This window comes from Macrotis lagotis, chromosome 4 (assembly GCF_037893015.1).
Source record: "Macrotis lagotis isolate mMagLag1 chromosome 4, bilby.v1.9.chrom.fasta, whole genome shotgun sequence".
NCBI classification, from domain to species: Eukaryota; Metazoa; Chordata; class Mammalia; order Peramelemorphia; family Peramelidae; genus Macrotis; species Macrotis lagotis.
This window is the reverse complement of record NC_133661.1, coordinates 53145644-53171036: the sequence shown is the minus strand read 5'-3', so window position 1 is coordinate 53171036 and position 25393 is coordinate 53145644. Positions and strand designations below refer to the sequence as shown.

General features: G+C 37.7%; 1 protein-coding gene across 3 annotated transcripts in view; it reads left to right on the top strand.

The window, feature by feature from the left end:
• The window catches only part of MICU1 (mitochondrial calcium uptake 1), a 221362-nt gene that overhangs the window by 147286 nt on the left and 48683 nt on the right, over nt 1-25393 (top strand). For all 3 annotated transcript variants that reach the window (XM_074232799.1, XM_074232797.1, XM_074232798.1), the window contains exon 9: nt 8622-8759. In XM_074232799.1, the coding sequence (XP_074088900.1) occupies nt 8622-8759 (138 nt within the window). The remainder of the gene's footprint in view (nt 1-8621; nt 8760-25393) is intronic.

The following is a 25393-nucleotide window of genomic DNA, read 5'->3' as shown; positions in this document are numbered from 1 at the left end:
CTTCAACTAATCTTTTGAAAGGACTAACTTTCTTCTATTTCTTTTTCATCTACCACAATACCAGGTCCCTAGTAGAGGCTTAATCAATGTTTCTTGACATTGGGTCAGAAACTATTGTTTTAGTGTTATAATTGTAGTACATTTGTCACATCAAGAACTTTGAGTTCTTCCTGCAAATTTGCTACTTTCCAACTAACTCTGTAAATGCAAGGTAGCAAGTTACACTTTGCTCTCCTGACTGTAGTAGTAGTAATGTGAATGATAATCACTTAATTGGAACACCAGATGTTCTGACTTTATTTTATATTCAGAGGCAATCCCTTTCCTCTTAAATGTGCTGCCTAGTGTAATATCAAGTCCTCAGTCCCCTCGCATGGACACTGTTTGTGGCCTGGAGTCAGGAAGCCCCATCTCTCTGAATTTAAATCTAACCTCACACACTTGCTAGGTGATGCTTGACAAATCACTTAATCTTGTTTGCTTTAGTTTTCCCATCTGTAAAATGAACTCAAGAAGGAAATGGCAAACCACTCTAGTATCTTTGCCAAGAAAACCCCTAATGGGGTTACAGAGTCAGACCCAACTGATACCCGAGCTTTCTTATTATTAGCAATTTAGAATATTTTTTCTATATGGTTATTGATAGTTAACATATCATATCCTTGAACCACATATTTTTTAATTTTGAAAAAGAAACAGCTCCAAGTATGTCATTCAGTCAAAGAAGTAATTATTAAGCTCTTAGCATATGCTAAGCATGGATTTTCTTTCATTAGAGTCATGATCAGATCTAACCAGAAGGTGATGCTACATACAGAACTGAATATCATAAGTTTCCAAGCCCTTTAGGCTCCCTTTGTTTTAAGAAAGGGGGAAATATTAGACATAAGTTTGAGATTTCAAAGAGCATTCATAAAAATGGTTTAACATGGGGATTTATAACTATTTCTAGGAAGCTCTGTTAGACACTATTGTCATCTTTAAAACTATAATTGTGATAAAGTTTGTGCCTCCAAGAAACAGAACTATAACCATTCTTCATTTGCTTCATAAACCAGTAAGAAAAGCAAAGTATAATTATTCCCCATGCTAATGAAAAAGTATTTTAACCAGAAAATTATTTTGTCAGTATAAGCTTGTAACTCTTTTTTTTAACCCCATAAGAAAGAATTAAATTCATGTAAAGACTCAGAAAACTGCATCTGATTAACACTCTGGTAGCAAAAATTCATTCAAGTGTCATGACCTTGAGAACAGAGCCTAACATAGTGCCACAGCAAACAGGTAATTCAGATTTAGTGGTTTTGTGAACTCTATTGATCTCATGGAGCTCTTAGTCAGCCATTTGCCAAGATCCCCTGGGTCAAGTGATTTGAACTCATCTTGGGTTTCAATTCCTTTTGTTCCATTTTTTTTTTTTGCTAGGCAATGGGGTTAAGTGACTTGCCCAAGGCCACACAACCAGGTAATTATTAAGCATCTGAGGTCATATTTGAACTCAGGTCCTCCTGACTCAGGGCCAGTGTTCTATCCACTGTACCACCTAGCTGCCCCTGTTCCATTCTTTATAGTCTTGGGGTTATCAATAGCAAATACAGAAACACCATAGGAATTGAATAGTTCTGCTTCCTTTCTGATATTGTCTACCCTTATTTATGCCTTACATTCAGACATCAGTCTTGTTCTTCCTAAGTTGAACATAACTTTAACGTCCATTCCTGTTGTACAAAGTAGTGTTTGAAAGCCAGTGTAACACTGAATTTGACCTAAAGCTAATGTTACTAAAAATTTAAGCATTTTTTTGTATTGCTACTATCTGAGTGACCTTTTGATCTCCTATTCTGAACATGACCTCTGTTCATAAGAAAGGCAGCCAAGTGGTACAGTGGGTAGAGTCCTGGAGTCATAAAGGCCTGAGTTCAAATACTAGCTGTGTGACAAATCACTTCACCCCCTTGCCTCCGTTTCCTTCATCTGTAAAATGGCCATTATAATTACACTGACCTACAGAGATTGTATCATATGAGAGAAGAATTATAAAGCAGGTAGCTCAGTGTAGGGTGCATTGTACACACTATAAAAACACTAGCCACTATGGTCGTTATTATTAAAACCTTTTAAAGTCTGAAGTCAATGGAGAACCTCCCATTTCCTTATACAAATGATTTAAGGTTGTATTGCCACTGTAAGAGGAAATAAGCAAAGATACTAATTGAGACAATAGCTAAAGCAAAGTTGCAGTTAGCAAATAAATCCTCAAAAATCAATAATTATCCACAATAATAAGATACAAGAAGCAATAATAAAAAAGAGAAATCCCATTCCAAATAACTACAAAATGCATAAAATGTCCAGGAACTGACTTAACAAAATATGCTCAAGACCTGAAAAGATTCAATTACAAAATCCTTCAAAAGAAATAAAGAAAAACTTTAAAAAGTTGGAGAAATATTCAGTGCTCATGGGGAAGCTGTGCTAATATAATAAAAATGACAATGCTATCAAGATAAATTTATACTTTTAATGTTATGTACCAATAAAATTACTGAAGAAAACTTCATAATACTCAATAAAATAATCAAATTAATTGAAGAAAATGAATATTAAAAAATATTAAAGGAAACTGATGAAAAGTAGGGACAAAGGGAGACACTTCAAACTATATTATAAAATCATAGTTATCAAAGCCATCTTGTATTGGACACAGATCAATAAATAGACTAGAGAAGGAAGGATCAGAAACAGAATAAAACAATGCAGTATCTGTTAAAGTGGGAAACAGATTACTTGGAAGGAAAACTAGAAAGCAGTGTGACAGAAAATAGGCTTAAACTAATACCTTATAGCATATTCCACAGTATATTATAAATTGATATGTATCTTAATATTAAAGATCATAACTTTTTTTAAATTGAAGGGAAATATGTAATTCTCACAGCACTGAGTAGGAGCCATATTCTTACTCAAATGAGATAGAGGCAATTACTGAAAAACTTCAGCATAGACAAAATTAATGTTCCTAGAATAAGAAGGGAGAGGGTTAGCTAGATGTGGGGGAGAAGTATCTGTATCAGATTTCTCTGATAAAGATTTTGTATCCAAAACGTATAAACCATAAATAAATTTAAGACTAATAGTCAGGAGCAGCTAGGTGATGCAGAGGATAGATCACTGGCCTTGAAGTCAGGAGGACTTGAGTTCAAATGTGGCTTCAGAGGCTTAATGATTGCCTAATTAACTCCACTGCCTAAAATAAATAAAATTTAAAAAAAAAAAGGAAGGAAGACTAATAGTCATTCCCCTGTGAATAAATGCTCAAAGGATATGAACAATCAATAAACTTTAAGCACCTATTGTGAACCAAACACAGTGTTAAGTGCTTGAATGAACAAGTCTTTCTCAAAAGAATAATCACAGAGTTTTAGCAACCCCATGAAAAAAGGTTCTAAAGCCTTGATAATAAGATAAATGCAAATCAGAACAGCCCTAAGGTTTCACTTTACATCCTGAAAATTAGTAATAATGACAAAAACTGGCAGTAGTCAGAGTTGAAGAGGTTGTATAATGAAAGATCAATCAGGACTCAAATGAAGAGATATAACAGGATGCCCCCAACCCATCCCTTGATGGAAGTAAGAAGTCCACAGATGTCACACATTGCATTTTAATTATATTGATCTCTACACTTTTTTTTCCTCTAAAAAGTTCCACTTATCATATGGGAAGAGTCTGAGAAGGGAAGGGGGATGTATATTTGGAATGATGATGATGTAAGAAACAGAAAATAGCAATAAAAACAATTTTTTAAAAGAAAGAGGTACTAAAATAAGTTAACTTGATCTAGCCATAGATAATGAAGCAAATTTACATTCATCTTGCCAGAGCAATATTGTACCTTGTCAAGTATAAATATGAAAATGCCCCGTTAATCATTAGTTTCTCATAATGGACTAATGAGAAATTTTACTATCCATCCCTATATCTTTAATAAGTTTTCCTGTTCCAATCAGCTTCTGGATACTTCTTTATCCATGTCATTATTTCTGTATTCATAAGTGGCATTAACATTGCAGCTGGCACCTAAGAAATCTTTCTTATTCTAATCCCTTCATTTTAGATGAAAATTTTATCTTATTTTCTGCTGACCCCTTAAATTGATAAAGGGTATCTGCATTTAAATAGATTTGGTGATTTTCTCTAGTTTTGCAGTGAAGCAAGAAGAATAAAGTACAACAGTGAGACAGGCCATTGTTCTTTTCTTCAGAGTTGTGGCTTGTTTAAGCTCTATGGATGTCTTCTCCTTTGGAAGGAAGTTTTAAAATATATTGATCTTTTTTTTTAGGTTTGTTTTTTTTTTTTTGCAAGGCAAATGGGGTTAAGTGGCTTGCCCGAGGCCACACAGCTAGGTAATTATTAAGTGTCTGAGACCGGATTTGAACCCGGGTACTCCTGACTCCAGGGCCGGTGCTTTATCCACTAGCCACCTAGCCACCCTTAAAATATGTTAATCTTATTTGAAAGGAAGATACCCTAAGGGAGTTGGGTAACCTCAATGCACAATAATTACATTAATAAACATAGTTTGAAGAGCTAATAACTGGTCAGATTGCCAATTCTTGATTATCAGTTCTTGAGGGAACATTGACATGGATAATCCAAAACCAAACTTATTTATGGTTTCTTTTCTTCAGAACTACCACAGTTATTGTAGCTTTCTTTAGATTCATAAGTAACTCAGTGAGATGGGTAAAGAATGTGTTATAGTATCTCCATTTTATAGGAAGGAAAATTAGAGGTTTACTCATTATGACATAGTGGCAGAGCCCAAGGATAGAGTTCAGGCTTTCTAATTCTTTTTTTTTCCCCCTTTCATTTGTTTATATGTTTGTTTGTTTATTCTTATTTTTGTACAAATGATGTGTTTTTATATATCACTAAAGTATTCTTAAGAGTAAATATAAAGGGGTGGCTAGGTGGCATAGTGGATAAAGCACCAGCCCTGGAGTCAGGAGTACCCGGGTTCAAATCCGGTCTCAGACACTTAATAATTACCTAGCTGTGTGGCCTCGGGCAAGCCACTTAACCCCATTTGCCTTGCAAAAACCTAAAAAAAAAAAAAGTAAATATAATACCCCCTCCCCCCAAAATATAGACCCACATGAGTGATAAAGTAAAGAGAAAAAATTAAAATTAAAAATAATAATAATAATAATAGTAGATGCAGCCAGGTGGCGCAGTGGACAGAGTGCCAGCCCTGGAGCCAGGAGCACCCAAGTCCAAAGCCAGCCCCAGACACTCAACAATCACCCAGCTGTGTGACCCCAGGCAAGCCATTTCCCAACCCCATTGCCCTGCAAAAATAAAAAAAAGACACCCAAAATAAAATGATGATAATAATAATAATAATAGTAGGGGTGGCCAGGTGGAGCAGTGGACAGAACACCAGCCCTGGAGCCAGGAGCACCCAAGTCCAAATCCAGCCTCAGACACCCAACAATCACCCAGCTCTGTGGCCCGAGGCAAGCCACCCAGCCCCATTTGCTCTGCAAACCCCCCAAATAATAATAATAATAATAATAATAATAATAATAATAAATAATAATAAATGTGCTTCAGTCTGTGTTCTAACACCTCCAGCTCTGTCACAGATGGATCACATTCTTTATGATAAGTCCATTACAAAAGCTACTTCCATGTTTTTCCACCTTTGCCATTGCTAATCACAACTCCCTCCATTCGTACTTCCCCACTACCATATACTATATTTTCTCTCTCCTTTCATTCTGTTCCTCTTCTAAAATGTGCTGTAGGTAGCTGAGTGGTGCAGCAGACAGATCTCCGGCCCTGGGGCCAGCCCCCATACCACCCCTTAAGGCCCAGCATCCGTCTGGGGCTATGGTCCTGGACAGGCCATCCAATCCCAGCCCCTCCCCCCACAAGAAATTAAAAAAAATGTGTTATACCTGATCACTGTCCCCCCCATGGTCCTTCCTCTCCTCCATCACTCACATCCCCCTCTCCCCCTGCCCCCCTTCTCTCCTTCTTACTCTAGATATCTATACCCCATTGAGTATATATGCTGTTTCCTCTCCTAGCCACCTCTGATGAAAGTGAAGGTTCCCTCATTTCCCCTTGCCTCCTCCCCTTCCATATCATTGCAATAGCTCATTGTAATAAAAAAAAAAACTTATATGAAATCTCTTAGCCTATTCCACCTCTCCTTTTTCTCTCTCCCATTACATTTCCCTTTTAGTCATTGGTTCCAATTTTACACTATATTATATTTTCAAATTCAACTCTCTCCTGTGCTTCATCTATAAAAGCTCCTTCTACCTGTTCTATTAAATGAGAAGGTTCATATGAGTATTATCAGTATCATTTTTCTGTGCGGGAATACATGTAGTTCATCATCATTAAGTCCCTCATATTTTCCCCTTCTCCTCCACTCTCTATGCTTCACCTGAGTCCTGTATTTGAAGATCAAACTTTCTGTTCAGCTGTGGCCATTCCAACGGGAATATTTGAAATTCCCCTGGTTCATTGAAAGTCCATCTTTTTCCCTGGAAGAGGAAGTCCAATTTTGCTGGGTAGTTGATTCTCAGTTGCATTCCAAGCTCTTTTGCCTTCTGGAATATTATATTCCAAGCCCTACGAGCCCTGAATGTAGTTGCTGCTAAGTCCTGTGTGATCCTGACTGCAGCTCCATGGTATTTGAATTGTGTCCTTCTAGCTGCTTGTAATATTTTCTCTTTGACTTGGGAGTTCTGGAACTTGGCTATAATATTCCTGGAGGGTTTTTTTTTTTTTTTGGATCTCTTTCTCGGGGAGATCAGTGGATTCTCTCAATTTCTGTTTTGCCCTCTGCTTCTAGGATGATATCAGGGCAATTTTCCTGTAGTAATTCTTTGAAAATGATGTCAAGGCTCTTTTCCTGATCATGACTTTCAGGTATTCCAATAATTTTTAAGTTATCTTTCCTGAATCTGTTTCCTATATCAGTTTTTTTTTCAATGAGATGTTTCACATTTTCTTCTAATTTTTCCATTCTTTTGATTTTGAAGTATTGTATCTTGATTTCTCATAAAATCAGCAGCCTCCCTTAGTTCCATTCTACATCTGAAGGATTTGTTTTTCTCAGAGAGCTTTCTTATATCTTTTTCCATCTGGCCAAATCTGCTTTTTAAAGCATTCTTCTTATGAACTGTTTTATCCATTTGACCTATGCTGGTTTTTAACATGTTATTTTCTTCAGCATTTTTTTGGATCTCCTTGACTAAGCTGCTGACTTCTTTTTCATGTTTTTCCTGCATCTCTCTCCTTTCTTTTCGCAATGTTTCTTTTATCTCCCTCACATGATTTTCAAAGTCTTTTTTTGAGCTCTGTCATAGCTTGAGCCCAATTTCTGTTTTTCTTGGAGTCTTTAGATGCAGGAGCTTGTACTTCCTCATCTTCAGACTGAGTATTTTGATCCTTCTTGTGATCATAGGCAGAGTATTTCTCAGTGGTGTTTCTTTTTTTCTCTGTTTACTCATTTCTCCAAACTGTGCATGGTTTGGGGGTGCTTCTTGAGCTTTTGAGTATTGGGACACCCCCCCACACAAGGATCTCTGTGTGTGAGGCTCTGTCCTCCCTCCTGGTCTATGAATGACTACAAGCACACCCCTCTGCCACAGGACTGAGGTAGGGGGTGGGGCCTAGACTGCAATCAGGATCTGAATGTGGTCAGAGCCCCAGAATCCTGTTCCTGGGACAGAGGACAGACCTTGGCAGTCTCTCTCCAATCCCCTACCTAGGCTCAGCATGCAAACCTTGGGGCTCCTGCTTACTGGCTCCACCTGCTTCTGATTCCTGGATCTGAGCTGCCCAGCCATGCCGCTTGCTGAGTGCCCTGAGGGCTGGGCTTCATGTGCTTGCTCTGGCAAAGGTCCCCCGCTGATCCCCCAAGTTGTGCTCGGTGCTCCCCGGGGTATAAGTCAGGAAACTGCCCCACAGTGAGTGGCTCCCAGTGCCCTGGTGCTACCGCCGGGCGGCTGAAGTTCCTTGCTCTGGCAGGCCGCCCCTCTAACCCCATGGAGCAGAGCCTTTCCTCTATTTTCCAGGTTACCTTGGGCTGGAGAATTGCCTCACTGGATCCCTTTGTGGATTCTGTCTCTCGAAAATTCAGTTAGAGTCCTTATTTTATAAGTTTGGGAATATCAGAGAGAAAGCACCTAAGAGACAATCCTCTCCTGTGGCCATCTTGGCTCCACCACCACCACCCCCCCCAGCTTTCTAATTCTTAATGAAGGTGGAAGGAACATTGGCCTTAGAGGTGGCCAATTTCTTATCAGCCAAAAGACCTTGGGCAAGTCTGAACCTCAGTTTCCCTCATTGTAAAATGATTTTATTATTCAAGTACTATGAATTTCACTGGGCGATTATAATGTTAGTGCTTTATAAAATGTTAAGTATGAAATATTTATTTATTTGATACTGAGTTCTCTATAATTCCCTTCTATCATGCATATGTTTATCCTGTCCTCTGTCAGGAGTATTCCAAGATTTTCTTACACACTATTTATCCTCTCCATGTTGACATATCAATATGTAGTGAAATTCTCCCTTTTCTCTCTCCCTTTTAGTTTGAGCGTCAGGACCCTGTCAATGGGCGAATCACTGAGAGGCAGTTTGGTGGTATGTTGCTGGCCTACAGCGGAGTACAGTCCAAGAAACTGAAAGTGATGCATAAGCAGCTCAAGAAACATTTCAAGGAGGGGAAGGTGAGTAATTTTGCCTGAAGCAGGAGAAACCACCATAGGTATGGTTCCATTCTGCATCTTCACAGCCCAGCAAGTGTCTGCCACTCTCTCAAAACGTCCAGCATCTCAAGACTTCAAACCTATGCCCTTTTAAATTGGATTCAAAATATGCTGGTTTTTTAGCTATTCCATACCTCTCACTACTTCATTGTAATAGTTTTGAACTAATCATCTTGCTCATATTACTCATGGACAAGTATTAACATGCTCAGGTGCAGGCAGGCAGGAAGGTAACCAGAATTTATTAAGTGGTGATTATGTGCCAGGACTATGCTCACCACTGTCCATACAATCCCTGCCCTCAAAGAGCTTACATTCTTTTCTTAATTGAAATTTTATTTTATTTTTCCAATTACAGGCTGTGTAGTTTTTCATCATTCATCTATTTGCAGATTTATGTTATACATTTGCTTACCACCCTCCCTTCCCTTCCCTTCCCCCCACCCCATGGCAGCAAACAGTCTGATAAAAGTGGTACATGTACATTTCTGTTTAACATATTTACATATTAGTCATATTATTTAAGAGGAATTAGAACAAAGGGGGAAAAAAGAAAACCACGAGATAGAAAGGAAAACATAAGAGAAGTTTTAAAAAAGTGATCATAGTGTGCATTCAGATTCTGTGGTTTTTTCCTTTGGATGTGAATGACTGTGTCCATGGCAGGTTCCTCCTGATTGTCCTTGGTCTCTTAACTGTTGAGAAGAGCTGCATCCATCATAGTTGATCATCTCACAATGTTGTTGTTAATGTGTACAATGTTCTCTTGGTTTTGAAGAGTTTATTTTCTGATGAGGAAGAGCATCGAAGAATGCTAAGTGGGGTGAGGGGGCAGCATCGAGAAATGAAGTATGGCCAGCTTGAACCCTTCATTAACATGGAAGCCCCTAGGAGCACTCCCCAGAGGGAGACAGAGGCCAACTCTCTCATTGATGTAGGTGACAGATATAATTCTGTTTTATTGCTTGAGAAAACAAGTTAATGTGGATAAAAGATTCAGTCACACAGCCAGGTAGAAATAAAGCTGGGCATCTCAAGACAACATGGTGACAACAATTCTAACCTCAGGAAAGCAGCTTGCCCTTCCTGGACTCAAGGGTCCCACTCAGAAATCTCAAAGATCTCTCCTGACACTAACATTTTATGATTTCGTAATTCCCAACTCAAGCCCTCGTGTTCCTTCCTTTGGACAGGATTAGCCTCCTGGGAAATAAAAAGGAAGCTGACCTGAAATAAAACATTGACCACATCACAGTAATATGCCATTTTGATCCAGACATACTAGAAAGTAATTTGGAAACAAGTGTGTTTGGTTTTTTTTTTAGAGTAATTAAAGTGCCCATATCCTTTGACCCAGAGATCCCACAGCTAGGCACATATCCCAAGGAGGTCACCTGAGTAAAACAGGTTGTGGTGAATATATGAATAAATTATAGATGTAGGTATCTGTTTTACCATTTTAGTAGAGGCCTTTTATTGTAGTAAAAAACATTGCAACAAAATAGATGTACCTTTATTGATGGAATGACTATATAAACTTGTGGTGGAGGATGGATAGAATTTCTCTTCTATTTAAAAACTAAAAATGAAGAATAGAAAGACATTCAGCCAATCAGTCAGCAAGGATTCATAAAGCATTTATTTCCAAATACTGTGCTAAGTATTGGGAATCTGAATACAAACAAAAAAGAAAGTGCTTACATTCTGGAGGGAAGACAGCTAGGGGTGAGGTTTGGGAGGAAGAAAAGTTGAGAGATTCTTTAGAAAGTTAGGAACACAAAGGACTCATTTCTAAAATATACAGAGAACTGAGTCATATTTAAAAAAAAAAACATTCCCCAATTGACAAATGGTCAAAGGATTCCCCAATTGACAACTGGTCAAAGGATATGCAAAGGCAATTTACAGATGAGAAGATCAAAGCAATCCATAGTCATATGAAAAACTGCTCTAAATCATTAATTATTAGAGAAATGCAAATTAAAGCTTCTCTGAGGTACCACCTCACACCTCTCAGACTGGCCAATAGGACCAGAAAGGATAATGATCATTGTTGGAAGGGTTGTGGGAAATCTGGGACACTATTACATTGTTGGTGGAGCTGTGAGCTCATCCAACCTTTCTGGAGAGAAATTTGGAACTTTGCCCAAAGGGCAACAAAAATATGCATACCCTTTGATCCAGCAATACCACTACTGGATCTATACCCCGAAGAGATGATGAAAAAGGGTAAAAACATCACTTGTACAAAAATATTCACAGCAGCCATGTTTGTAGTGGCAAAGAATTGGAAATCAAGTAAATGTCCTTCAGTTGGGGAATGGCTTAGCAAACTGTGGTATATGTATGTCATGGAACACTATTGTTCTATTAGAAACCAGGAGGGACGGGATTTCAGGGAAACCTGGAGGGATTTGCATGAACTGATGCTGAGTGAGATGAGCAGAACCAGGAAAAACACTGTACACCCTAACAGCAACATGGGGGTGATGATCAACCTTGTTGGTCTTGCTGGTCCCATCAGTGCAACAATCGGGGACAATTTGGGGCCGTCTGCAATGGAGAATGCCATCTGTATCCAGAGAAAGAGCCGTGGAGTTTGAACACAATTCAAGGACTATCCCCTTAAATTTGGGGGGGGGGACAGATAATCTTATGATCTGATCTTGTTATCTCTTATACTTTTTGTTTCTTCCTTAAGGATATGATTTCCTCTCTCACCACACTCAATTTAGATCAATGTACAACATGGAAACAAAGTGAAGACTGACAGAGTGCTTTCCATGGGGGGCGGGAGGGAAGTAAGATTGGGGGGAAAATTGTAAAACTCAAATAAAATCTTTAATAAAAGAAAAAAGAAGAAGAAGAAAGTTAGGAACAAATTCCTGAGTCTGAGGGCTAGAGACATGGAAATTTATTACTTATTACTAGCAGCAGCCAGGGAACTCAGCAAAGAAGAAAAGAAATGCCAGTTACAGAGTGTTGGGCTGATTGTAGGAGCAGCCATCAGGGGAATAAGCATTATAGGGAGAGAATAGCATAGAGAAATTAGGGACAGCTGTGAGGTGATTACAACCAGGCTAGTAACTGCAGTAGCCATCAAGAGTAATAAGGGTAGGTTTTATATAGATTTATATAGGAGAGAGGAGAGTGCTAGGAAAGGGGTAAGAAAGAAGTTAGGAGAAGGGTTGAGGTAATTCCAATTATCTCAGTGGATTTACATCTCAGTCCTCTTTTGGTGGTATAACTTTCTGGTGTATAGGTTCCAGGTGATCCACAATGGGAGCTATTTATCTAAATAAAGTGAGATGGAAATCATAGCTGGATATACAAGGCCAGCACAGAAGGAAGTAATATTTTTATAACAATTTTCCCTGGCTTATATTTCCTTTACTTCAGAAAGGAACCCATCAGCAGTTGGGGGGGGGGGGGGGGGGGGGGATAGAATTGATGGAGAAATCTGGGAGTGAATTTTGGTGAGAATTAAAGAAATAGCTGGCTTAGGTACCCTCCTTAAAAGGAGGATCTAGGAAGAGCCCTCCAATCAAAAAGAGGGGCTTCAAGAACAAAGAAAACTGCTGAGCTGTAAATTCAATGGGGAAGTGCTCTTCCAGTATGAAGAGGTTTCTGGGGCATGAAGGAAAACTCTAGAATGCTACCCACTAAGGAATGCAGTGTGAAAAACCAGAACTGAGAACACAGTGGATACAACAATGAAAAATTAAAAAAACTGTTATAATGAAATTAAAGTTCCTATGGCTGAGTTTGATCCCAGAGAAGATGGAGAAAATATATTTCCCACCATTAATTTTTAAAAGAAGAGAGACTATGAATGGGGAATATTGCAAATACTGTCAGACATGATCAGGTCATAGTATTACGTAGTTTTTAAAAATCTTGATTACAAGCGGAAGACTCAGTGGAATATCATTATTTTTAAACAAATGGCATATAAAAACAAAACATCGGGGTGGTTAGGTGGTGCAGTGGATAGAGCACTGGCCTTGGAGTCAGGAGTACCTGAGTTCCAATCCGACCTCAGACACTTAATAATTACCTAGCCGTGTAGCTTTGGGCAAGCCACTTAACCCCATTGCCTTGAAAAATCTAAAAAAAAACCCATCAAAAATAAGATTAAAACATGTTAACTGGTCACATGGATGTTATCAAGAGTTCATTGTAAGAAGTTGGATGTCATATGCTCAAATTGTCCCATTTGATCTTTATTATGTTGTAGCTACAAATATATATGAGCTTTGTCTCTGATTGGTAAAAAAAAAAAAATATCATCAGATCAGCCAGCCTGTTTTCTTCTTGGCTTCAATGCTGGGATATCTGTGCTTTGAAACATACCTCATATGCCAAGCTATGAAGTATCAGCTGCCTAACAGTGATGTCACTTCTCTTTATCCAGGTAGATGCCCTGTTGAATAGATATAGTGATCACTGCAGAAAACAAAAAGAGAAAATACCTCCACATGTGCCCAATACGTATCTGAAGTCATTTGAATATAGGTTTTGTTTTTGTTTTTAAACTTCAATATTGGGTATTTTTTAACCCTTCCTTCCTTCTGTCCATGTTTAACAGATAATTAACCAAGTCATTTGACCTTGAATTAATTGTTTGTGATGATGAGCTAATTTATCATCTTTTTATGATGTTATAGTAAAAAAAAAAATAAATAAATTAGATGTTGGCATCCTCTGTCTTAGAAGAAGGAAGCACTTTAGTCTTTAAAGAATCTAGTTTAAGGGGTGGCTAGGTGGCGCAGTGAATAAAGCACTGGCCCTGGAGTCAGGAGTACCTGGGTTCAAATCTGGTCTCAGACACTTAATAATTACCTAGCTGTGTGGCCTTGGGCAAGTCACTTAACCCCATTTGCCTTGCAAAAAACCCCTAAAAAATAAAAAAGAATCTAGTTTAAGATCTCAAGACCTTAAATAAAATGTAGAAAGCAAAAGATGTATTTTATCAACTGGTGAAGGTAATTCTAAATTGCCAATGTTCCTGGACCAGGATTTTGAGACTAAGTAGTTCATAAACCTATCAGTTAGCTAAAAAGCCTGTTTTTCTAAGATGAGCAGTCTGACCTTTTAGAAACCTTTCTCATTACATAAGTACTACCTCCTTTCTAAGTATTTTTTGTATTTCCATTTTGGAATATTGGATAGGTTGATAAGAAAGTATAAATTTTCTTTTTTTTTTTACATTAATCTGTTTCTGTGGGGTAGTCTGTATTAAGTAGAAGAACAGCTTGCTTGGCAAAAAGGCCCTTGCAGCAATGATGAGCATTTATTCAGAACCCAATAATTGTGCTGTGCTTTGCATTTTTCTTCTATCCAGCTGATGGACAGCACAGTTTTTCATTCAGTAATTTTTAAAAATTTTTTATTTATTTAAGACCGTGGTTTACTTGCCCAAGGTCTCACACCTAGGCAGTTGTTAAGTGTCTGAGGTTGTATTTGAACTCAGGTCCTCCTGACTCCAGGACTGGTACTCTATCCTCTTCACTACTGAGATGCCCCCCATTCAGTAAACATTTATTAGGAGTCTTTTATGTGCTAAACTCCGGGGATCCTAAAAGAGAGTTCCTGCTGCAATCTAATCTATAAAAAAGCAAGGCATACAGAGAATAAATAAAAAAATAATTAAAAGGGAAAGCAGTGGAATTAAGAGGGGTTAGGGAAGGCTTCTTGTTGAAGGTGGGGTTAATAAAGAAGCCAGGAAAGTCCAGTAGTCCAGAGCAGAAGAGAGTACATTCCAGGCTGAGAGAGGGAATGTCTTGTCTTGTTGATGGACCTGCCTCAGGGAGTAAGGTGGAAGAAGACTAGAAAGGTTATGAGAGGACTAGGTTCTGAAGGGTTTTAGATGCCAAACAGAGCATTTTATATTTGCTTCTGGAGGTGATAGGGAGCCAGAGGAGTTCATTGAATAGGGGATGACATGATCAGATCTGTGCTTTACAAAAATCACCTTAATGGCTAAATTGAGAAGGGATTGAAGTGAGGAGAAATTGTGAAGATGAATATGTGATCCAATTAATAAATCTTTTGTGAAAAGATAAAAGCATTTATTTAGTATTTGAATGAATCTTTGTTTTCATAGAAAGAGAGCTAAGTTGTATCTTGGAGAGAGCACTTGGATAGGATTTGGAGTCAGGAATACCTGAGTTCAAATTTTACCTCAGACTTTACCTTAGCTCTCTAACTCAGGAGAAGTCATTTAACTTCTCCCAGTCTCAGTTTCTTCTTCCGAAAAATGAAGATAATAGCACCTATTTTACAAAGTGGTTGTGAGGATCCAATGAGTTTGTATTTTGGAAAACTTAAACCACTATATAAATGCTAGCTAGCTATTACAAATTGTAGGCACACTTTTCAGTGGTGTAAACAGCAACCCATTCATACTGTCATTGAGCTCTGGTCTTGAAAGGGGTCTTGGAGACCTTCTGGACCAACCAATATCCAAACAAGAAGTACTCATGGTCATCTGACTTTTGCTTAAAGGCCTCTAATAAGAGTCAAATCATTACCTTCCTGAGTACCTATTCCACTTTACAGTAGTTCTAATTGTTAGAAGTTTTTCCTTATGCTAAAACTCAATTTACCTGGTTACATTTATCCAGTGCTCTTGATTCTGTCTCCTAGGGACCAAGCAAAGTAAATGTATGACAGTCCTTCCAATCATGACTCCCAACCATGTCTTTCTTTCAGTCCTCCTTGAGCAATCCACCAGTGTGGGGAGATGCTTCCTCTAGAACTCTGACGTGAGGTAGATGCCAGTGTAGAAAGCAGGCTTTCTACCAGTGATTCCTCATTCTCATTACATGACTACCCCACTTCCTTTTTTAGCCATACATCTTTCTAACAATATCTTTTATGATATTTCTGCATAGTTCATTGGCAATATGTTACAACCTATTTGCTTCCACCTTGCAACTTTGCATTGGGTGGTTCATAACTTAACTGGAAACTGTTGCCTATGTTCCATGGCTCACTGCCATAATTCTGTGTACATTCATTCCAGTCCAACTGCTTTTCCCATTTTTTTTGTTTTATTTTATATCTTTTCTCCTTTTTGATACAGCACATTGGAGCTCATATTAAATTCCCAATGTGATAGTTTCATTGTCACTGATAGAGAAAAAAGTTTGCTATATAAGTCAAGACTTATATAAGTCTTGTCTGATTATTGTCCTCATTCACCCTTTACTATCCTTTGGATGATCTGGCTCATATTTTTGTAAATTTGTTTCCCCCCCCCTCTGTTTCCAACTCTCACTGGTGTATGAGTTAATATTGCTCCTAATTTTTCATCATTCTCTTCCATAAGATTTGACCATCAAGTTTATATTCTAACCAGATATCCTTAGGTGCTGTGTCTCTCACCTTGACACTGGGATGAAGTGTTTGTTGTTGATTGGGACAGATTCTCAGCTTTTTTGGTCTCTTCATCATATCAGTTAATATGCCTTGGTTAAGTTTCCTTAGTGAATGAGAAGACAATTGTCTCTGTAAATGTTTGTTATTTTAACCATTTCCCATTTCTTTTGCACAACAGTTTGTTGAGGTAGTTATTAATTTTGCCTCACATATGCATACCATCTCATGTTCATTTCATTTTTCTAATTTAGTATCAATTTTTATCTTTGCCCTAAGAATTCAGTGACTGACTTGAACACAGTTGATTTATAAATGATTTTTACCTTGGTAAAAAGTCATTTCCTAACTGCTAGAATAAAATCAGATTCATTTTCTGTGATGTTCTTTGATATATTCCATTTCCAGCATCTGCAGACTCTTTTTGGGGGAAAAAAAAAGCATTTATGAAATATAATTGTATCTTCTTTGTCTAGGCTGCAAGCTGTTAGCCTTTCTTATTTCTCACTCCCTAATTATAATTTCCATCATATTTTTCACCTTCCTCTACTGTTGCATTGAAGTCACTAAAGTCTTAAGTATGTGTTAATTTAATTTAGAGGTTGAGTTCCTCACAAAATTTCTCTACCTTATTGTAACAAAATATTGACACATAAACATCATTTATATTCTTGATACTTTTCAAGTGCTTATCATGAATGCTTCAATACAAAAGAACCAAGTATCCTATTACTTTTGTACACATATTTTTTTTTTTAGGTTTTTGTAAGGCAAACGGGGTTAAGTGGCTTGCCCAAGGCCACACAGCTAGGTAATTATTAAGTGTCTGAGACTGGATTTGAACCCAGGTACTCCTGACTCCAGGGCCGGTGCTTTATCCACTATGCCACCTAGCCACCCCTTTTGTACACATATTAAAGTCAACTTTGCTAACTCCTGAATTTGCCTCCTCAAGGAAAACCTGTAAATTCTCCTTCCATTTTATTCTTTTGTCTTTTGGTTTTATTTATAGTGAGAATGTTAAAATTAATATAATTTGATTTCTCCATTCATTGGTCCATGGACATTCATTAGTCTCTGAAGAAATATATAAGTTTAGAGCACTAACAGCTCAGTATTTATAGATACTCTTTAAAAAACTATGATTCTTAGTATTATCTTCCCCTTTTCCATCTCTCAACTTCTTTTCCTTTAGAAATAAAAGGGAATAGAACAGGACTGAAGACCACTTTTTTTTTTTTATCAGTTGCCAAGGCCAAAGAATTTATCACCAAGTGACCAGCCTATTGGTGAGAAGCCTCAGGTAGCTAGGCTGGTTGTCAGAAAGTAGAAATCGTTTGTTGCCAGGACTGTGTTCAGGGCCTTTCTATCATAAGAGAACTTTCCAGAACTTGTACGCTCCTGTCATAGCCTTTGAGAACGCGAGATCATCTCTCCACCAGAATAAAGCATTAGAGACTTTTTCAGAGATATCTAGTAGTGGTATAAGTAGATGAATAATATAAACTTCTTACAAACAATTTGAGTTTGAACTGTATTTTAAAGGAAGAGCAGGATTTGGATAGACAGAGAAAGAAGAAAGGAAAACATTCTTGGCAGAGGAACTGGCATGAACTAAGGTACAAGGTTAGGAAGGCCCAGTATTTGTTCAGGAGATGATGTGAATATCATTTTGGTAGACAGAGGTTTCTTTATGGAAGCAGTGAGAGAAGACTGAAAAATATAAACTGTGAAGCAGTATGACCCAGGATCTTAAATGTCAGACTTGAGAATTTGGACTTTATCCAGTAAAAACCCTAGGAAAAAAAAATTTTAAGGCAGTGGAGAACTATTAAAGTATTTGATCAACACTCTGGTGAAATTATTAAAGTGATATTTTTAGAAAATAAAATTTTACATGGGCGTTCCCTGGGCAGCACCAGGGAAAGGGTGACCTTTCCAGCCCTTAGCCTTTTGGTTCCCATATGCTTCTCTTTCTCATAGCTGGTTATAATGTAGCAGAATATTAGTAAATCTGTTTGGACACCATTGAAGTTGGGAGATCTGGGTAGGAATGGCTATAACAAGATGCTTTGTTTTTAAACTCAGAAGTAAAGCTCTGAGAGGTTTGGCATCTCTTGTGAGCATCAACAGCTGACTTTACCTTTGTTTATGCATGAGGCAAAACACAAGACTGACCATAAATCTGAGGATTTGACAGTAAAAAATATACAAGGATTTCCCATGTTAACTTTTAGACAGTTATTCACACCATGAAATAAAGTGTTGCATACAAGGTAATTATTAATGCGCTCCATTTGATTTGAAATGTCATTTTGTTTTATGCATATCAGATTCTCAGAACTTGTACCTATGTATATGTGGCAAAATTCAGTAGCCACTTTTCTTTTTTAGGTTTTTTTTTTTTTGCAAGGCAAATGTGGTTAAGTGGCTTGCCGAAGGCCACACAGCTAGGTAATTATTAAGTGTATGAGACCAGATTTGAATCCAGGTACTCCTGACTCCAAGGCCGGTGCTTTATCCACTACAACACTTAGCCTCCCCTAGTAGCCACTTTAAAATAAATCCAGTAGCTTAACTAATTACCTCTAATATGATAAAGTGATTAAAGTATTTTTTAAATGTTTACAAGTAATAGAAATGGCTTTATTTTCCCAATTACTGGACCACATTTGAAAAGAAACTTGAGGTCTGGATTCATGATGGCTTTTATTGACACAGGACTAAAGCAGTAAAAATATGAAACAGGAGGCTAAGCGAATGAGAGAATCTTCTGGAGGAGGGACCTTGGCTATCTTTTATTGGAACATAGATGTAACTTTGGGAAGCTTGGTTTGATGCCAAGGGGATGGCTTCAGTGACTAAATAAAAATCAAGGTAGAGTCTGTTTGCATATTCATCCACTGCCCCTCTGAATCACACCACCAACACAGAGAAGCTCATTCTTCGCTTCTTTTTCATCTTATCCACCCCAGCAGTGGGAAATTGTAGATGTCTAGTAGTAAAACATAATTCCTTCTCTGTTTGCTTCCTTTAAAATAAAGAAATTTTTAAGAGAATATATTAAGTATTTGAGTGTTTCCACTAGTCTACTGGCTATTAGCATGGAAAAAAAATCTACAGTTTGCTAAGATTAGCACATGTGTGTACTTGTCTAAGAAGTAGCATGTGTGCAGTCAAGTGGCCCTTTGTCTCTTCTGATTGGATTTCAGTAATAAATCCAGTTACATTGGGGATGTCTGGAGGACATCCAACAGCCTCAAGATCATGCCATATGTAGATGGATCTGGGGATATTTCATTTGTAAACTTAGGGGAAATATGAAGCCATCTTCTAGTATTTGAAGGGCTGATACATGACTATTCTTTGGTCCCACAGAGTGAGTTTCCAAGAGGTTAATGTAGAAAAAGCAATTTTTCAATTAAAAATTGAAATGAACTCACTGAGAAGTAGTAGATTCTCCCTCAATGGAGGTCCTTAGGCAAAGCCCAAATGAACACTTATTAAGTATGTCATAGAAGGAATCTTTTTCAAGTAAAGGATCAACTAAGGGGCCACCGATGTTCTTTCCAGCTCTGAAATTCTGTGGTTGAATGAAGTAGTTTCCCATTCTCCTTTCAAAGGCACATATTGACTTTGAGTTGAGATAATTCTATTCATAGTTCCTGAACATTTTATAAATAAATAGGCTTATATTCTAGTACTGAACTCAGTTCTTGTATCAAAGTAACATAATCTTTCCTGGCCTCTTCCCCCAGCCCTGACTCACTGCAGCAGGCTCAGCAAATCCCAAGTCATGAGACATAGTTTCCAAGAACAGGGTGATATTTGCTATTACTTTGTAGTCTCCAAATCCCCAGTGCTTTACACATAGTGATAACTTAATAAATGCTTCCTCATTGGTGTGTCTTACTGCTTTATTATGTAATCCCTGGATCTATCTTCTCCATGAAAATAACATGAGATACTGTTCTAAAATTTTGCTAAAACTATATCCTCAACATCAAAGCATCTCTTTACTTATGCTGGGTATCACCTCTCCATTGGTCCTTTGTCATTTCTCTTAGAAAAATCAATTCTTGTGTGTAGGGGGAGAAAACAGAATCAAGCAGTTCTACCTTCTTTTTTGTCAGTTATCTTATTCCAGCTACTTCGAACATAAGTCCTGCCTCCTTGTTCCTCCAATTTCTTTCACTATAGCCAAAAATAATAACAATGATCCTTTAGTTCTTTGCTTCTCTCAATAGTCTAAACTCATACCAAGTTTAGACAGTGTTATGATGGAATTGTAAAAAATCTTGTAGCCTTTGTTTCCATCTTCTTTCCATTTCTTTTTCAAAAACTAAGTGAGATCCTTGGATATACATTTTTTTGTCCTTTTTTAATAGATTTTTTTCCATTTTCAAACATTCATTTTTCTTCCCATTCACTCTCAAGCAAAGCAAATTCCATTATTAATTTTGAACTATAATCTAATTCTTATTCTATTTATTAACCCATCATTTCTTTAGGCAATGATCTTCATTAGTCATCTGAAAAGACAAGTGATCTTTTAGTTTTTCAGAATTCTTAAGTCTTTCAAAATTGCTTATTTTTATAGTATTTATATGCTAGTATAAATTGGGGATCATCGAACTATTCTCTGCCCTGGTGCTAGGAATGGTTTTCATTGTTTAAAAAAGTAAAAACCACTCATTCTCAAATATATGGAAAACCAAATCAAATTTATAAGAATACAAGCATTTTCCATTTGATAAGTGGTCAAAGGGTATGAATAGGCACTTTTCAGATAAAGATATCAAAGCTATATAATTTGAAAAAAGTGTTCTCAATCACTTCTGATGAAAGAAATGCAAATTAAAACAACTCTAAAGGACCATTTCACAATCTATCAGAGTAGCTAATATGACAAAAAGAAAAAAAGTAAATGATAATTTTTTTTGTTGGAGTGGATTTGAGAAAATTGGAACACTAATGCATTGTTGGTAGAGTTGTGAACTGAGCCAGCCATTCAGGAGAACAATTTGAAACTGTGCCCAAAGGACTCTAAAGCTGTGCCCACCCTTTGATCCAACAATACCACTTCTAAGTATACCAGAGAAATCATAAGAAAGGAGAAAGGACCTACATGAGCAAAAATACTTATAGCAACCCTTTTTTGTGGTGGCAAAATATTGAAAATTGAGGGGATACCTATCAATTGAAGAATAGCTGAACAAGCTATGGTATAAAAATATATTGGAATACCATTGTGCAATAAGAAATGATGAACAGGGGCGGCTAGGTGGCGTAGTGGATAAAGCACCGGCCTTGGAGTCAGGAGTACCTGGGTTCAAATCCAGTCTCAGACACTTAATAATTACCTAGCTGTGTGGCCTTGGGCAAGCCACTTAACCCCATTTGCCTTGCAAAAAAAAAAAAAACCTAAAAAAAAAAAGAAATGATGAACAGATAGATTTCAGAAAAACCTGGAAAGACTTGTACTAACTGACGAAAAGTAAAATGAGCAGGACCAGAAAAAACGTACACAGTATCAGCCACATTGGGTGATGATCAACTATGAATGACCCCACTCTTCTCAGCAACATAATGATCCAAGACAAGTACAAAAAACTCGAAAAGAAGGGGCAGCTAGGTGGCTCAATGGATAGAGCACCACCCTGGAGTCAGTAGTACCTGAGTTCAAATCTGGCCTCAGAGACTTAACAATTACCTAGTGGTGTGACCTTGGGCAAGTCATTTAATCCCATTGCCTAGCAAAAAAAAAACTCGAAAAGAAAAGTGCTATTCACATCCAAATAAAGACCTCGGGGTATATCCAGAAGAAATTGTAAAAAATGAAAAATGTCCTACATGTTCCAAAATATTCATAGCAGCCCTTTTTTGCAGTGGCAAAGAGTTGGAAATTGAGAGATGCCCATCACTTGGGGAATAGCTAAACAAGTTATGGTACATGAATACTATGGAATATTATTGTTCTATAAGAAACAATAAATGGCTGTGTGGCCTTAGGCAAGTCACTTAACCCCATTTGCCTTGCAAAAACCTAAAAAAAATTAATACTAAAAATTGTCTTGACATGTAATTGGGGAGAAAACTATTTTTAAAAATGTAAACCATTCTTTTCTCATAGCCCACCCTTTGAGATAGTAGCTCAAAACAAATAGTGGACTGTATCTGACCTCTGGGCCATAATGTGCTGCTCTTAGTATAAATTGTTTTTCATTTCTTTCATCCCCTACTACTGAATTGATCTGTTCTTGCTTCCCTGCCCCTCCTCTCTTCACCAAATCCTGATCCTTAGATCTGGTTTTTACATTTTCTTTTTTTTTTTTTAATATTTCCTTCATAATCAACCCTCTCTTCCACAACTGAAGTTGAATTGTTGCTTGTGACTGTTCCCTTTTCTCCTTATACCCTACTCTTCCCTTTCTTTATTCTTGCCTATATCAGTTTTTGAATTTAATGCTTCTCCATACCAAACTTATACATATAGAGTTACTCTCCTTAATAGTAAGGTTTTACACCTTCTCTTTCAGCCTATCTATTTTCAATTCATTTTCTTTCCAAACTCTTGTTTTATGTATAATTTAATTTTTATGTCTTGATTCCTTCCTTCCTTCCTTCCTTCCTTTCCTTTTTCTGGGGTGGGGGGGGCGGTTTGCAGGGCAATGGGATTAAATGATCTGCCAAGGGTTACACAGCTGGTAAGTATCAAGTGTCTGAAGCTAGATTTGAATTCAGGTTCCTGACTCCACAGCTGGTGCTCTATCCACTATGTCACCTAATTTCCCTTGTTTCATTTCTTTTTGCCACTCTAAGCCATTCTTGTGGCTAAAACATTTGTTTTCCCTTTTGAACTCTGCTTGTACTTTTTGCAGGATTGTTCTCTTTCTAGGTTTACCTCTTGGATTTCTCTTAACTCATAGAATTTCTTCTCTTTATTCATATTTTCCTCTATTCTTGATTTGATTTTTGTGCTCAGATCTTCCCCTCCAGATCTCTTAGCTGAATTAAATGATCCCTTTTGATTCTGTCCTTTCTGTAGTATAGACTCTGCTGCTTATTTCTAGTTTCTATTGTAATCTTATTATGGCTCACCATAAGTTCTAGTCCCATACAGATTCTATTAGAAAATGGATTTGAAGTCAAGAAGACCTGAGTTCAAATCCTGTCCTAGGTCAAACCGTTAAACCTCTCTTAGCCTCAGTTTCCCAATCTGTATAGAGTTATTATGATGGTCAAATGATAAAACCCTTTACATATCTTAAAGCCATATATATAAATGCTAGCTATTATTATTATTACTATTATCTTCTACTTGCATAATGCCCAATCAGCAGTTGCTTTTGTTCCACCTTCTGACCCTATTGTACACCAGTGGGATTTTGGATAAACTGACTTTTATATGCTGAGTTGGCCCTGTCTCCTACCGGGGCTCCCAGTCCTCCAAGGGCAATGATCTAAAAGAACTTGTTCTGTCACCTACTTCTGTTCTGACAGACCAGGGATAGAATCTGGCTTCAGAGCCTCAATTATGAAAATTCATGATGGTTTATAACTCCCCTATTCAGAGTACTAACTGGTTACAGGTCCATTTGCAGAAGCTCACACTGACTTCCCTAGTAGAGACCCTCTTTCCACCCCACCAGCTTCTGGCCTGCTTATATGAGCTCACAATGACTTCCCTGGTACAATCACTCTACATGCCTCCATCCTTTCCTGGCCATCCTTACATGAAATTCTGGGCTGGATTGAGGTGATTCCTTCTGTTTCTTTTTGTTTTCTATATCATTAGTCTTTCTGGAATCTATTTCAGATATAGCTCTAATAATTTTCTATTATATAGAAAATGGTAGCCTAACCTTCTTTGGAAATGTTTCCCCTACCCTTTATATGGAAGTTAGCTCTTAGTAAACTCTTTAAATAATAGTAATAGCTAATGCTTCTATGATAATCATCACAACAGCCTTATGAAATATGAGTTAAAGTATCATCTAAAGAAAGTGATATCTTAGAGAGGTAATGATCTGACCCAGGATCATAGTGATAGTAATTGGTGGAACCAGGTTTTGTTATTTCGCAATTCCAAGTCTTTATGTTCTAAATAGAACAAAAGATTTTTAAACAAGTGTAGGATGATTTTCCATAGACACTAAGTTGTTTCCTCATCTTGGGCTGTGGGAAAGGGATGATGACTACAGCCCATCCCCTAACCACCAAGTAAATATCCGAGTGCCTTTCTTCTGAAGGAGTCCATCCTAAACAGTGACTGGTCTCTCTTGGGTCTCAAATGCTAAGCCTGCAATCCTGGCTATAAACAATGCAAACTGGCAATCTGGCGGCATTGTTCCATGTGACCTGCCAGGCAACTTCCAGGAAACCAAGTCTTTGGGTTCTGGGGGTATATGGCTGCAGAGCTGAGTAGGAAAAATTATATCATCCTTCTGATGATCAGACCATTAAAAGGCAGGTTAACTGTCATGTTGTTGCAAGATTGTCATGAAAAAAATCACCATTCTGGTGTTATGACCAGAGTTGCTGGACCACCAAGGTGCCTTGTTGATATGGGCATAAGGCCTATCCATTAGGCCAAGGACCCCACCCCCACCCCACCTTCAGCATCCAGATCTTCACTAGAGGTGCTGTTTCCTCTTAAATCAAGCCATGGGATAACAGCTTTGGAAGCAGGGAGGGGGGCGTTTTTGCACAACATTGCTTTCACCATAATCAACATAATATGCAAGTCATGCCATCTTGTATATGAGGACATGGTCCTTTTTTTTTTTTTTTTAGGTTTTTGCAAGGCAAACAGGGTTAAGTGGCTTGCCCAAGACCACACAGCTAGGTAATTATTAAGTATCTGAGACCAGATTTGAACCCAGGTACTCCTGACTCCAGGGCCAGTGCTTTATCCACTATGCCACCTAGCCGCCCCTAGACATGATCCTTTTCGATTATGAAGGACAATGACCTACCTAGCTTACTCATTTCACCAAGCATCAGGCAAGTGTAAGAGAAAAAAGTATTGTGCAGGAACAAAAAAACAAAAAAGACAAGGTTCTGTTCCTAGTTCTACTCATAACTAGCTTTGGGACTTTGGGCAAGTTATGTAACTTCTCTGAATCTAACTTTCTCCCTTACATAAAAAAAGAGGATTGGACTAGATGATCTCAAAGGTGTCCTTCCTTAAAGTTACAAAAGTCTGTCGCTCT